At 36.3% G+C, this 15,049-nt stretch overlaps 1 protein-coding gene across 1 annotated transcript; it reads left to right on the top strand.

The window, feature by feature from the left end:
• Positions 1-831: 831 nt before the first annotated feature.
• On the top strand, positions 832-13,372 carry LOC147077139 (uncharacterized). The gene is made up of 8 exons (XM_085941449.1): positions 832-1,054; positions 2,554-2,685; positions 4,218-4,319; positions 6,679-6,792; positions 7,753-7,806; positions 9,267-9,320; positions 9,988-10,029; positions 10,479-13,372. The coding sequence occupies exons 1-8, from the start codon at positions 902-904 to the stop codon at positions 10,581-10,583; spliced, it is 756 nt and encodes a 251-aa protein (XP_085797575.1). The 5' UTR covers positions 832-901; the 3' UTR covers positions 10,584-13,372.
• Positions 13,373-15,049: the final 1,677 nt, after the last annotated feature.

The raw sequence follows: 15,049 nt of genomic DNA, 5'->3' as shown, positions 1-15,049 counted from the left end.
TGTGTGGGTGTATGAATGATGGTGATAGATTCTGAATAAGTCTGTATTTATTGAGTCAATCACTAAACGACGGAGAGCTATTCGAGGCCCACTCACGCCCGCTATAGAGATGTAACTGAATGTCTTCTTGCAACACGGTCTCTCATGACCCGTAATAAAATTGCTCATTGATTGTCTAGTAAGTGACAATAACACTGGGGATTCTGTGGCCACTAGAAGAACCGTGGCTTTCATGAATAATAAAATAATTGGTGCAACCATTTGGGGCATCTAATGCTTGCTTGGATAATTTTCTGATGCGACGTTATTGTCTACAAAACAATGCAGACGACACAAACGGACACTAACGATCCTTATAATAATAAAATAATTATAACCGTTAGGTCATGCGAATTCGATAATTACTAATTGTGTATGAGATAGCTCGCAATAACGTCTTGCTGGTAAACACTATTAGCTGCTGTTTACAGTGTTTATCGTTAGACTGAAAGTGCGGAGTGTCTGGGTATGGGGAGTGTATCCGAAAAAAATACGGGGTCTGCTGTTGAAACGACAAGAAGCTATAAATAGTATGAGTAAATGACGTGGAAATTAGTAATAATATGCTAAGTACATTATTTTATTAATCCCGCCTACTCCTGCCGCGCTAAAATTGATAATAGATTGGATATTTTTTCTATGTTAATAATTTTCAAAGAGATTGGACCCCAGTCTTCCAATCTCTTTGATAATTTTATTATTCTTTCGTTGTAATAGCAATCAAAAAATTTAATTAATATTATAATAATTATTATTGTCGATGGAAACGCAAAAATATTGGTCTAGAGTCTATGGGTATCCGTATTATTATGTTACCTGTCAAAACAAAAGAAGTCGTGATATTGGTTTTCAATTTACTGAAATGGACATCAAACGTGAGTTGGACGACAAAGAATCCAATCCAGAAGAGCCGAATTGCACCAAGGAGCGCTCATGCAGCCCTAAACGTCAACCATTAGCTATAACAAAGGACGAACTTATAATCGACGATAGTCAAGTCGTGTTTGAGTTTATTGTAAGTGAATCACACTGATATTATCCATTGCAGCTATTTCATTGACGAAACAAAAGTTCGCGGATGAAAAACCGTCGTATTTCTCCATTCTCTGCTAACTAACCTAACCCAATCTCGTGTCCGGATACCTGCACGTATGCAGTTTGCCCTATTCAAACAAACGTAAAAATAAAGGTACTAATTGTGCCGCAGATGCCGTCATGAGCTTTTATGATTTTTTTTTACGAAAACAGTTTATTCCATGTAGACAATTATAATAAATACCTTTTTCTGTCGGCGCATAGGCTTTTCGATCCAATAATTATTGTTAATTTTAAATTTTCATACATTTTGATGGATCATTATCACAAACTAAGATACACCGTAAGACTATCACGTCGTGGGTCTCAGGTTCGAATCCTGGGCCTGGCAAGTACACATATTGTTTTTCAATTTGTGTACCTTGAGTCAGGGAATGGACCTAATAGGTTGAGCAAGTGGCTGACTTCCATTTCTCGTAAAAAACAAAATCTGTACTCTGTGGAGGCCCATATGATCCTATTAGGATCAGACATGGTCGAGAGAGAAGATTATATGAGGTAATATTTGGTTGGGGTAGGTTAGATTAGGTTAGGTTAGGTTTGGTTTGGTCTAAAAAGAACGTTGTAAAATCTCATGGCCACCTCTGCGGCACATTTACCAAAAAAAGTACGTAATTCAAATTTGTACATCAAAGCTCGCCTCGTGTGCCGAACAAACCTTCCGAGAACTGAGTTCCAGTGTTGCTTATGAAGACTGCACAGATCGTACACATCGCACACGTAACCTTAAAAACGTATAGATATTCGAATGCAGTGATAGGCGAGCCAGTATAGGAATGACCAATTCGTTGTTGTTTGTATGTGACTTCGACTCTTCGACTCAGAGCCCGAGATGGGTGCAACTTGTTGATTACAACAGCCAGATGTTTTTTTCAAACGAAACAATGGCATTCGACCAACCTACGGAACTCCATTTGACAACGTGTGTTTTGTTGTTTATATTGAATAACGATGACGTGAAATCGACGTATTCGACACGTTTTAGGCGAGACAAGTTTTGATGTGAGAGTCAGCTTACACTTCACCATGAAGTATTGTATCGGAAATAGGTATATGGCCGTATATTAAAGACCGTCCAACCTCTTTGGGTCGTATAGTACTGACATAAAATTCATGTCTGAATAAAACACAGTTCTTGTCAGTTTACACTTTACAGGAAGCCAGTAGCAAACAAATTTAAAAAATTGCCTATATACTTGATTATTTGTTATATATAGGTTAGGTTAGGTTTTAATTCTTGAATTTTGTCAAATTCGTCTATGAAAATTAACTGAAACAAGCAAAATGTTCCGCGACATTGTTCCCGAGACATCGACGTAGATGTTGAGCGTCATGTCCCGCGTTGCTCCATTATTGTCCCCTAGTGAATACATGGCATTCTTCATACCATTGAATAATGATTTTTGTACTTTATTTTAGGATAACATTAAAACTGAAATAAAGATAGAAACCGATGCTGATCCACCGTCGGTTGAATGTGAATTGGTCAACACAAGTGATCACGTTTCGTCTGGCGAGGATTCAGATACTTCAATATTTAACGACCCACAGGTGAATATATTTAACATACACTGCGTCAGTGGTGAATAGTGAAGGTAGGCTGTTAAGATTCGACTTTGATAGAAATTTGCTGCGTCATCTCTTCACTTAGAATGTTCGGCAGTTTGTATCAGCTTTTGTTACTTACCTATTACAATTTTTAATATTGCCTCTACGTGCTCATCTCTCATGAGTACCTTTATAAGTCATGTAAATTCAGTCAAAGCACATTTGAGTGCATGGCGATCTTAGTCTTGGGTAACTGCCCCTGAAACATTCCCAGTCATAAAAAAAATGATGCTTCACATCCAAACGTAGGGTCCTGTGATACGCCCAATTTAGATCGGGTATGGTACGGGGCGGTGTGCTGACCAGTTAATTACTAATTAATTACCACATTTAATTATCATGCTAATAGAACCTAATGGCCATCTAATGGCAATGCGCCTAGCGCGTCTTTAGCGGTGAAAGACTTAACTACAATGTCTTGTCTACTTTCTTTACCAAAATGTTACGTACGTCTATTCCATTAATTTCAGTATTAAGATCTGTCATAAATAGGGCACATTAAACTTTGTCTATCATACTTATTTGTTTTCATTGGACTAGGAATACAAATTGCAGATGGTGCTGGTTAGTTTTTAAAATTTAATCAAACCCTGCCTAAAGCAGACAAACGTTCCCCATTAGTTTAAAGAACCATCACAATAATATAATATTCCCCAGTGGTGAAGATTGGAGGTAGGCTGTTACGATCCACCATAAATAATGCACACTAAACTTTGTTAGTCAAACAAATTTGTTTTTATGGAACTAAGACTGCAATTTACAGATGGTGTCAGTTAGTTTTTAGAAATCAATTAAACCCCGCCTAAACGAAACCATAATGGTTTGGGTATGCTATGGGCGATCCGACAAAATAGTGCACACTTTTTCAGTCATACTTATTCGTTTACATTTGATTAAAAATACATAATATATTACACATTTATTGTTGGTCCATTTTTTTAATTCATTAAGCCCTGCCTGAACCAAACTACTTATAATTAATAACAAATATTATTCTACCTATAAAATATCCAAAGTTATGTATGATTTAATTCCATAATTTTAGATATTTTATAGATAGACGAGTATTTTTTGACTATTTGCTATTATGGCTTGGTTTTCGCAGAGTTTAATTGTATTTAAAAAACTAACCAACAACGTCTGTAAATTGTAGTGTTATTTCAATGATAACAAATACGTATGTCTGAAAAAGTTTAATGTGCACTATTTATGGCAGATCCTAACAGCCTACCTCCACCCTTCGCCACTGATATTCACCTATATTACAATTAATAACCATTTTTCTCAGTACGTAATTTTAATGACAGCAATGCTGTTTTTATTTGTTTTATGTACGCAACTGCGCAGAACTCTTGCACAAATTCTAGACATAATTTTGATATAAGATAGTGTTCAAACTTGGGCAGAACTACATATATACGTATAATTTCATATCTTTCCTTTCATGTCTATTTATTCGCATGCATACTTTTCAGGATGGCGATGCAGGCATTATCGAATCCGAGAGCGATTATCAATTTGACATCCGCAATGATGAGACCCATGAAGAGACGAGGGGCTATTCATCAAAGAATGACGTAAATACTTCAGCAGCAACTTTCCATTCAATAAATCAGTTCAGTAGTTTTTTTTGCATAAATTTCTTTATCCATGAGTTTTTCATCTCGGGTACGTCGGGTACTTACGGGGTCTTTTTGGATGTTACTGTAACCTGATCACTGCCAGAGCTGAGTTAACTCATCAAAGCATGTATGTCGCGTCAGTTCATGGACGAGTTAACTCGTGCGTTCTTGTAAACGTTATAACTTCTGAATAAACTGTTTGTGTGTATTTTCTAAACAATATTTGTCATTTTAGTGTGAAAATATTCACGATAAACATGTTGATTTGGTAATTTTCAAAAATATTTATCATTCTGTTCCTATTTCATATTTTTTAAGGGATTTATTTTATTCCAAAAACAGCTGGCCTACAAGTGTCCATCTAGCAGTGGCGAAGGGTGGAGGTAGGCTGTTAAGATCCGCCATAAATAGTGCGCACTAATCTTTGTCAGTCATACATACTAAGACTACAATTTACAGATCGTGTTGGCTAGTTTTTAAAATTCAATTAAACCCTGCGAAACTAAGCCATAATAGATAATAATCAAAAAATACTCGTCTATCTTTAAAATATCTAAATTTATGCAAAGAAATCATACACACCTTTGAATATTTTATAGATAGTATAATATATTTTATCTATTATAGTTTGATTTAGGCAGGGCTTAATGAATTTAAAAAAATGAACCAATAATATGTGTAATATGTATTCCTTATCCAACGAAAACAAATAAGTATGAATGAAAAAGTGTGCACAATTTTGTCGCATCGCCCAAAATATAGAAAAACTATTACGATTTGGTTTAGGTAGGGTATAATCGATTTTTAAAAACTAACCACTACCACCTGTAAATTGTAGACTTAGTTCAATAAAAACAAATACCTATGACTAACAAAGTTTAATGTGCACTATTTATGGCGGATCCCCTCGCTACTGCCATCAAGTTACAATTGGCTGGCAGTGAAAAGGTTAAAAATTCTTTATAATTCCTTAATCCGGCTTAAGAGTGGGTCTATTGTTTGGGCCCTGCATCAGTTGAAGTATGACTTTATTGTGGAGGGAAATCAAAAGAAATTTTTGAAACTCCTTTAGTCCGTACTATCCATGACTGTATCCGATTAACTTTGACTTAGGTTTGCTTCATACTATAATCTAAATGCAATTTTGGTACTGTTCGGTTATACGGAATATAGCGGAAAACGCATTTTGAAAATAGCCGATAAACTGGATTATTTGTTAGTTTGGGTTAGGTTAGGTTAGGTTAGGTTTGGTTAGGTTAACCTAACAAATAATCCAGTTTATCGGCTATTTTCAAAATGCGTCTTCTGCTGTATTCCGTATAACCGAACAGTACTTACCGCAATTTTTATTTGGCCACGTAGCTTTTCTGACTTTTACACAGTGTAAATGAAAACTCTTCAATGAATGACAAAATTTAGTGTGCACTATTTATGTCGGATTTCAACAGCCTAACTCCACTCTTTGCCACTGTTGTCTGGTATGTAGATACCTACTAAGTGGGGCTGCTGCCAAACGTTGGTACCTAAGTTGATTATTTAGGTGTTTACAGTTAGGCCCTCCTCCCACCGTGCAACTGAAATCTGACGGAACTAGTTGGAGATGGAACTCATAAACTAATCAATATGATGCTTCGCACACGGCGCTACCGAAACCTGCTTGAAAAAATAATCTCATAACCTCAAACTGTCAAACTGGACCATCAGCTGTTTTGCACAAAAACCGACAACACGCATGGTGCTGCGTTTACTCGAATACAATTAGGTTATTTCAATTTTGCTTATCTTGTACTTTTGACGTCTTGGGCATTTATGGTTTTTATAGCATGACGCTTGTTACGCAGTGCTACCAATTTTGGTAACAAATTATGATTTTTCACCGAATCTACTGAAATTCGTACCACTGTTTTACCGTGACTGGAAACTTGAGAGACCCCGCGACTAGCATGTCGCGTCTCTTCGCGACCGTTTTGAAACTGAGAGATTCCAGTCTCGCCATCAGCGAGTTGCCATTGAAATACATTAACTAGACACTGGTTGGAATTTTAGTTTCAGTTCCGTCGAATTTCAGTTGCTCCGTGGGAGGAGGGCCTTAATAACGGATTATGTGTCTATATATATAAATATGTATTCTAGAAACGTGACAAACTAGAACATGATAATATTATATAAATTATAGAACGTGCATTATAAAGCACAAAGAAATATGCATTATGCCTGATTTTAGAGGGTATGTCAAACTCAAATTACAATCACTCCATAACATGATTTCGAGATTTACCAAATTTTGGCAGTAACCCCACAATATCATTTCCAGCCAACTCCTCCGAAGCAATCCAGATTGCAGACACCGAATCCATCGGCAAGAAGCCAATTGAATCGCGAGGATGAAATTCGTGTACAGAATCTCAAGGACCTACAAGCTTTAAAAGTATGAACCATTTTACAACGTTTTTCTTAGGTCGTATTCTTATTTGTCCGGTAGTTGTTTGTCCGGTGGTTGTTTGTCCGGTACAAATCTTGCAATCGATTTTTAATTAACTTCCAGACTAGCTAGACATTTGAAACTTTTAGAATATATCATAACACGATGCCAATGCATTTTTTTATTACTTTTAGCCATCTTTAAGTAGAATTGAATTCATTTTTAGTTAATTCTGTTTTGTATGAAAAGTTATTGCGATACCATTATTGTTTGCTAGGAGGTCCTAGCAACTTAATTATTAATAATATATACGTGCGTTACTATGGAAATCAATATGGAATGACATTTCATCATTCAGTATTTCTATCAAGTACAATTTTTTTTAATCGTTTAAGCTAATCAAGTCAAGTTTATATGATTCAACACAAAATTTAAAAACGTTGTATATAAAAAGTTTTTTTTATCGTGTAGTTATTTAAATTGAATTTCAATTTATTTTAACACATTGTGGACCATTATAAATCATAATATATGAGGTGTCGTGTCCGGAAATTTGTACGTGTGCAGTTTGTCATATCAGACTTATTACAGGTGTTTTCAAGTTATATGTATATATGTATATTTAATATTACTACTGTCCAACAAGATCTTCTTGGCTACGTGTTAAAACTGTGAACTAACAAGCTCCTCCCATTTTTAACCGCACCGATTGAAGCGCCTTCCGGTTAGCGATGAGTTGTCCACGTGTTAAAACTGTGAACCAACAAGCTCCTCCTACTTTTAACCGCACTAGCGACTTCCGGTTGTTGCCTAGATCTTCTTGTCGGACAGTATATACTAATATGTATATATTTTTTTTTAAATATAATGTAATATTTAAAAATTATGTACCTTTTATTTGTTCAATCCTTGATCTGTTGATTATAGTCGCAAGTAATATAGTTTAAAATTATTCCACCATTTCAGATGGAAACAGAAAGACTTCAACTACAATATGCGAAAGATCAGCAAGCATTAAAGGTTTGGACCCATATTTATAATATAATACTAGTTTTTGTGTATTTTTACTGTTCCATATCACTTTACGATTAAAATAATGAATGTGTCGTTGGTTCTTTTGTGCAGAGTGCGTTTGCTTGGTTAGATTTCATTCCACAAAGATAATCATTCAGTTTTTGATACGACCAATCTTGCTTAGTAATGTTTACCTCTATAATGTATAAAGAGATGTCACGGAGACTTGAAGCTTTCGAGATGTGGCTGTATAGACGCATCCTCAAAATTCCTTGGACTGACCGGGTGACAAATGTCGAAATTCTCAATCGAATGGGGGAGGACCGAGAAGTTCTATGTAGTATCAAAACCAGGAAACTACAGTACAGCGATTATGAGAAAACAAAAATACAGCATTCCCCAACTTGTCATTCAAGGAAAGATCAATGGGAAGAGTAGCAGAGGACGGCGCCGCATTTCGTGGCTTAAGAACCTCCGTGATTGGTACGAGTGCAGCTCCACTGAACTGTTCCGGGTAGCAGACGACAAAGATAAGATCGCTCTGATGGTGGCCGACCTCTGCTAGGGGATGGCACAATAAGAAGAAGACCTCTATAATAAGCCCAAAATGTCAAGGAAAGAAGGAAGGAATACTATATTATGGAAGGTGTCTTAAAGTTAGAATACATTATCATCACGTTATGTGCTGTCACAGTAAGCTTATGGGAAAAAAATGTGTAATGTCATTTATCTTGGTATTTAAAGTATCGTCAGACTGATGCTCCCATCCTGTAGTAAATTTTGAATCTTTAAACGAACATTGTCAGTTGGCTAAATCTGCCGAAACGGTTAGAACAACAATGAGGTCATCTCACGCGCATTGCGCTACATCGTGAGCCACATGACTCAATCAACGTTTTTTATTATGTCCTGCATACCTACACATTTTCGACTCGCATCAAAACGCGTGCTCTTTGATTAATTTTTTTTTTCTATATGGATTTTCATGTATTTACGTCTATAGTCTATGGTCTGCTGGTTGGGTTCTGTTCAAAATATTATTTATGGATGCAATATCGCAAGTAATTTTAACGTACGCACACGTAGAAACTGTTAAAATTAATTGAAATTACCATGAATAATGAATACTAATAAATTAGAGTTGGCACTTTCCATGTCTATTATCTATGGTCTGATGGTTGGGTTCTGTTCAAAATTTATTGTCTTTTTATGTAATACCATTGACTAAATTTGTCACTGTGACAGCACGAGACGTGATCATAAAGTAATCGCAGCTGTATACACTGTTTGTCTTGTGACATTTGGAACAAATTAATCTGTACAGATAATATTAGCATTGCTAAGTTGGCATTTCCGATTTCCTAATATAAGAAATGGCACTTTTTATTTCAGATTTGTCATGGATACGCCAATTTGTCTCTAATACCCATTTGATTCTTAGCCCCTCAAATATTCTTCTGTTTCAGTTAAAGACACAACAACTCAAATTCAGCAATCTAAAAGCCGTGCATGCAATGAAGGTATGAACCATTTTTATATTCGCCCATATCAAAGATGTTGACTCTTCTTCCAGATGGACCCTTATGTGTTTTCCCTGTAAAAATCACTGAAGGCTATTTCGGTTTGACATAAATGCCACTTTTGCATGCAAAAAATTCTAATTTAGAACCGTCTTGGGTGGGATTTTATAGTGCTATATGCAATGTGATTTGTGTGTCCCTGATAAATCGGGAGCATCAGTTGTTTGTTCTCCCAAGGTGCAGAACTAACCTGCCATTGGTGATGCCAATTGAGAGGGCAATAACTCTGTTCAACCAAATCGCTTTGGATGTTGATATATTCCACCTACGTGACAATGAGTATAGGTGGAGGTTTTTTATAAATTCTTAGTTGCTCACGCCACGCCGAACGCTGTCCACTAAAGCAGACAATTATTTTTACATGTTTAATTCTCATTATTTATTAAGAAAATCTGTGATTTTGGTTAGTTTGCAGGAAACATTTAATGATTTTCTAATATCAGTTCGAATTTGTCTATGTAGGTATATCATTGTATAAATACACTGTATCGTGCACGGATAATCGTGAGTTTACTGTACTAACAAATTTTAGAATTTGTTTCCTACTCCGTTTGGTTGAGGGTATACCAAATTTTCAAAAATCATAAAAATTATTCTTCTGTTTCAGATGGAAACCGAAAGACTCCAAAAACTTGTTGGGAAACAGCAGGTAAAGTCCATTTTTATATTTTATAATAATTATATAGCTTCAAATGGAGATGGGCTGGACACATAGCTCGAAGAAGAGACAATCGTTGGACAAATTTAGTCATCCAGTGGTATCTAAAGGGTACAAAACATTCGCAAGGTAGACCTAGAGACCGCTGGATCGATTAAATGATAAAGTTCTGCAGAAGTACGTGGTAACGCAACGCACAGGACCGAGAGAAGTGGAAGCAGCTTGAAGAGGCCTTCATCCAGCAGTGAATAGACTCAGGCTGACGATAATATTGTATGGAGCATCTATTTTTGGCTACATTAATATTAGTAGTAATATTGGTGTCGAAAATTGGTGTCCACCAATCCTTTCGTTTCAGTTGCGAACCTCTTGTGTATACATAAATATATTTAATGTGTCATTCATATATTTTATAAGTAAATAACTATGTACTTTTTAAGGTACACGGGCCCAACAATCTACAGCAACAATATAGAAGAGCGAAACTGGGAAAGTCCATAGTTGTCAGACGAAAGGACTGCTTTTCGCTGCCTCCTGACCACTGACGGACGGAACATTTTTTGCCTGGACAGTTTCATGTATAGATTTTAATTTCAGGAAGTCACATCCTCATTCTACTAAGTAGAATACATCATCATCAGGGGCGCGACAGCCCGGTGTGGGTCCTGGCCTCCTCCACCTTTCCCTATCCAGTGTGGCCGCTTTCCAATTCGGTACCTCCAGAATACGGCAGTCACTGGCAGCTCCATCCAACCAGCGAATCTTTGGCCTGCCTCTTCTTCTTTTCCATGACCTAGCCTTCGCAGTCTCCCAATCTTAATTGATTGAACTGCACTGCAATTTTCGTACAGCCTGTAGAGTTCAGTATTATATCTTCTCCTCCAATTGGTGCCGTCCCTGATCGGTCCATATATACGGCGGAGAATTTTTCTTTCAAAGATGTTCAGGGCTCGTTCATTTCGCAGAGTTAATGTCCAGGATTCCGATGCGTAGGTGAGCACTGGCTTTACAAGTGTCTTGTAAAGAGTGCTTTTAGTTCGGCCAGATAGACTAAGTAGAATACGCAGTGATACAATTCAAGAGAGAAATAATTTAAAATTGAGTCGGCAAACCGCGGCTCGCGAGCCACATGCGGCTCTTTGGCCCATTGAGTGCAGCTCTGTCACAGATGACCACGTGCGGGTGCGCAGGTACACCACGAAAGTACCTATTACTTACCTGTATTTTTCCACACAGCTACACATCCTGCAGGTATTTTTGTCATATAAAAATTTATTGAAGACTTGATGATTTTTAACACCTGAAATAGTATTCTTGACTCATATTATGATCAGTTGAAAAACCGGCGTTTGCTGTTCTTTCCCTTTTCGGTTCTTCATATTCACGCAAACAATCTTTTTCAAGCATGAACCTTATCAAGAGTTAATTGAGAAGTCGTCTTATTGATCAGAACACGGAACCGTGCCTAAAATTAAAAACAACAACATACAAACCTGACTTACTCTAACTTTACTTACTGTAACTAGGAGATGCAAGGCCATTTTTCACATTAAGTGTTTGTTAATCATTTTCATACTTAAAATTTAATCTTTATCATTAAATAAGTAAATAAGATCGTTATTAAATATGATGAATATCAAGCTCTATTCAGTGTACCTATAGTTTAAAGACTTAAAACTTTAAGTAAAGTTAATAAACAGTGTACCTACCTATATAGTATGAGTTTAAGAAATTTGGCTCTCAAAAGAAATCTCAATCGTTGTGCTGTTGATATTTGGCTCCGTTGACTAATGAGTTTGCAGACCACTGGCCTAGAGTCATAACTCACTATGTATTTGCAATATTGTCATTTTTACAACGTTTTTCCTAGTTCGTATTCTTATTTGTCTGGTACAAATCTTGCAATCGATTTTTAACTAACTTCCCGACTAGCTAGACATTTGAAACTTTTAGAATATATCAGAACACGGTGCCAATGCATTTTTTAAATACTTTTAGCCATCAAGTAGAATTGAATTCATTTTCAGTTAATTCTGTTTTGTATGAAAAGTTATTTCGACACCATTATTGGTTGCTAAGCGGATTGTCCTAGCAACTTAATCATTAATTTATACGTGCGTTACTATGGAAATCAAAATGAAATGTCAATATGACATTTCAGTATTCTAAGATCGTTTAAGCTAGTACAGTCAAGTTTATATGATTCAACAGAAAATTTAAAAACGTACTTAAAAAGTTCTTTTTACCTTGTAATTATAAAGTTAAATATACCAAGTGATTCTAAAGGCATTAATGTATTCGTGGGTATACTGCGAATAAGCATTAAGTCAAAAATACTAGACGGTCTTAACTTTTTTTATATATATAAAAGGCGAATTCCTTTCTGCGATATTGCTTTGAGTATGACTTAGTGCAGTTTCGCACGCAGAATTTTTTGAATATAGCCTGAGAATGAGAGAAGCAAATGCACTAAGTCCCTTTAGTGCCTTTTCTCTGAATAGATGTATGTCTTTTTGACTATCTTCGCCAGTTTTATAGATATGACTGTGTGTGTTTTTGTAGACTATAGAGCGAACTCTTAATAAGATTACCTCATCATTAAGTCAAAACAGCAAAATTTTGACTTAGTGCTTTTTCGCAGAATACCCACGAATAAAGAAAAATAGTTAGCTATCAAAAGTCACTTTAGGTTTAGACCATGGCCCCCACATCCTGAAGTGGGCCCCCAGGCTATGATCGTTGGCGGGCCCCTACCTATCACTAAGGTTATAGGCAATGTGACGCTCTATAGTAGCGTTTTCCAAATGATGTAAAATTAAGTGTATTCAATATATTTTAAGCGATTTTTTTGTGTTTATGAACATATCCACATGAATTATAGAGTTGTTGAGTATCGACCCGATAATCAAAAATTGTATCGTACAAAAAATACTACCTTTGAAGCAAAGCGACTTTTTTACTACTTATTAGTGGACCTTTGTGATGTGTGTTTATTTCACTTATCTGGTCGACCCGTTACGCCGGGCCCCCAGATTGGAGCCCTGTCAGCCCCCCCCTTGTGGGGGCCATGGTTTAGACCATGTGAAAATCATTGACAAAGTTGAATCAGGGAGCTCTATCTCTCATAGTGTGCTGTGTATCTGCAGCCTTAGGAGTTATACGAGGGTGGGTCAATAAGTCCTTAGAAAAGCCGACAAGTGGCGCGACTAGTACTGTAAGCGGTTTGTTTTCATGCAGCGGCACTACCGATTCAGTATGCTGCGAAGTTTCAATCAGATTGGTCGGGTTGTTGTGTGTTTTTCGTACATTTAAAAAAAAAATTTGCTTGTGGAAAATGGAAAAATGGAAAATGGAAAAAATTGAGTTTAGAGCTGTTATTAAACATTTTAATATAAAAGGGTTAACAGCAAAGGAAATAAAAAATGAGTTGGATTTAGTTCACGGCATATCTGCTCCTTCACTTGCAACTATTTATAACTGGTTAAATGAATTTAAACGTGGTCGTACATCAACAAAGGATGAACCACGCTCAGGACGTCCTGTAGAGGTGACTACACCAGAAATGATCAATAAAATCCACGATATGGTGTTAAGTGACCGAAGATTAAAGTTGAGTGAGATAATTGAGGTTACAGGGATCTCAAAAGGTAGCGTCATTTCTATTTTACATGACAAATCGGGCATGAAAAATATTTCTGCAAGATGGGTGCCGCGTTTGCTCACAGTCGACAATAAACGCAATAGGGTGGTGGCCTCTAAAGCTCTGTTGTCGCTCATGCAACGCAATCCGGATGAATTTTTTCGCCGCTTTGTGACTGTAGATGAAACATAGATACACCACTATACTCCCGAGACGAAAGAACAGTCAAAGCAGTGGATTGCGAAGACAAACCATGTCCAAAGAAGGCGAAAACCGTAAAATCAGCTGGTAAGGTTATGGCTACTGTATTTTGGGATGCACGTGAAATTATTTTCGTTGACTATTTGGAAAAAGGAAAAACAATAACAGGGGATTATTATGCATCTTTATTGGACCAGCTAAAAAACGAAATTGAAGAAAAATGGCCTCATTTAAACAGGAAAAAAATCCTCTTTCATCAGAACAATGCCCGTGTTCACACATGTTTACGATCAATGGCTAAAATTGAAGAATTGAAGTTCGAATTGGTCGACCACCCACCGTATTCGCCAGATTTAGCCCCCAGTGACTTTTTCCTTTTCCCAAACTTAAAAAAATGGCTAAGTGGACAAGGTTTTTTTGCAAATGAAGAAGTCATCGATCGGACAAATGCTTATTTTGAGGACCTTCCGAAAACTTATTTTTCTGACGGTTTAAAAAAAATTGAGAAACGTCTAACCAAGTGTATTGAGCTCCAAGGAGATTATGTTGAGAAATAAAAAAAAAATACAAAAATAAAAACTGTTTTAATGCTTTTTTCTAAGGAATTATTGACCCACCCTCGTATATGTAATATATTTATATATAGGTAATTATATATATTTAAAAAATAATGTTCAATAGAGTTCAATATTTTTCTTCTAATATCTTCTAATATTTCTTCTTCGATTTTTTGAATATCTGAGTTATGACCCTAGGCAACTCAATTGGATTGTACGTGAGGTCGGCAGAGGAGGTACACGTCTTCATAAGATAAAACATCTATATCTGGAGACTTTCGCTGTAAAGCTCAGTGTACGAATAGAAAGTCTGAAGCAGCATTCAACTGAACATGGCTGGAACTCCCAATTGTATTTGACACTTGTATTCTGATGGTGCTGATTTGATTTAATAATTTGACGTTCTGCACTGGTTTTCATTGTTCATCGTTATCATTATATTGTTGAAAACATATTATATTATAAAATATCTATATATTTATATTTTATTCTTTATAACACTACAACAAGCCAAGAGGCCCAATGATAGTAGCGTAGTAAAACATACATACATTACATTCGACCATGTCCGATCCTAATAGGATCATATGGGCCTCCACAGAGTAGAGGTTTG

The sequence above is a fragment of the Rhyacophila brunnea genome, unplaced genomic scaffold (assembly GCF_057557595.1).
Source record: "Rhyacophila brunnea isolate RB1 unplaced genomic scaffold, BYU_Rbru_1.0 scaffold_13, whole genome shotgun sequence".
NCBI lineage: Eukaryota > Metazoa > Arthropoda > Insecta > Trichoptera > Rhyacophilidae > Rhyacophila > Rhyacophila brunnea.
Note: the sequence above shows the minus strand (reverse complement) of the source record. Positions and strands in the feature narration are given on the sequence as shown.

Coding starts and splice junctions, on each gene's coding strand:
- LOC147077139 (XM_085941449.1), top strand. CDS start 902: ATGGACATCAAACGTGAGTTGGACGACAAAGAATCCAATCCAGAAGAG. Junction 7,807..9,266: donor AAGATCAGCAAGCATTAAAG/GTTTGGACCCAT, acceptor CTTCTGTTTCAG/TTAAAGACACAACAACTCAA. Junction 10,030..10,478: donor AACTTGTTGGGAAACAGCAG/GTAAAGTCCATT, acceptor GTACTTTTTAAG/GTACACGGGCCCAACAATCT.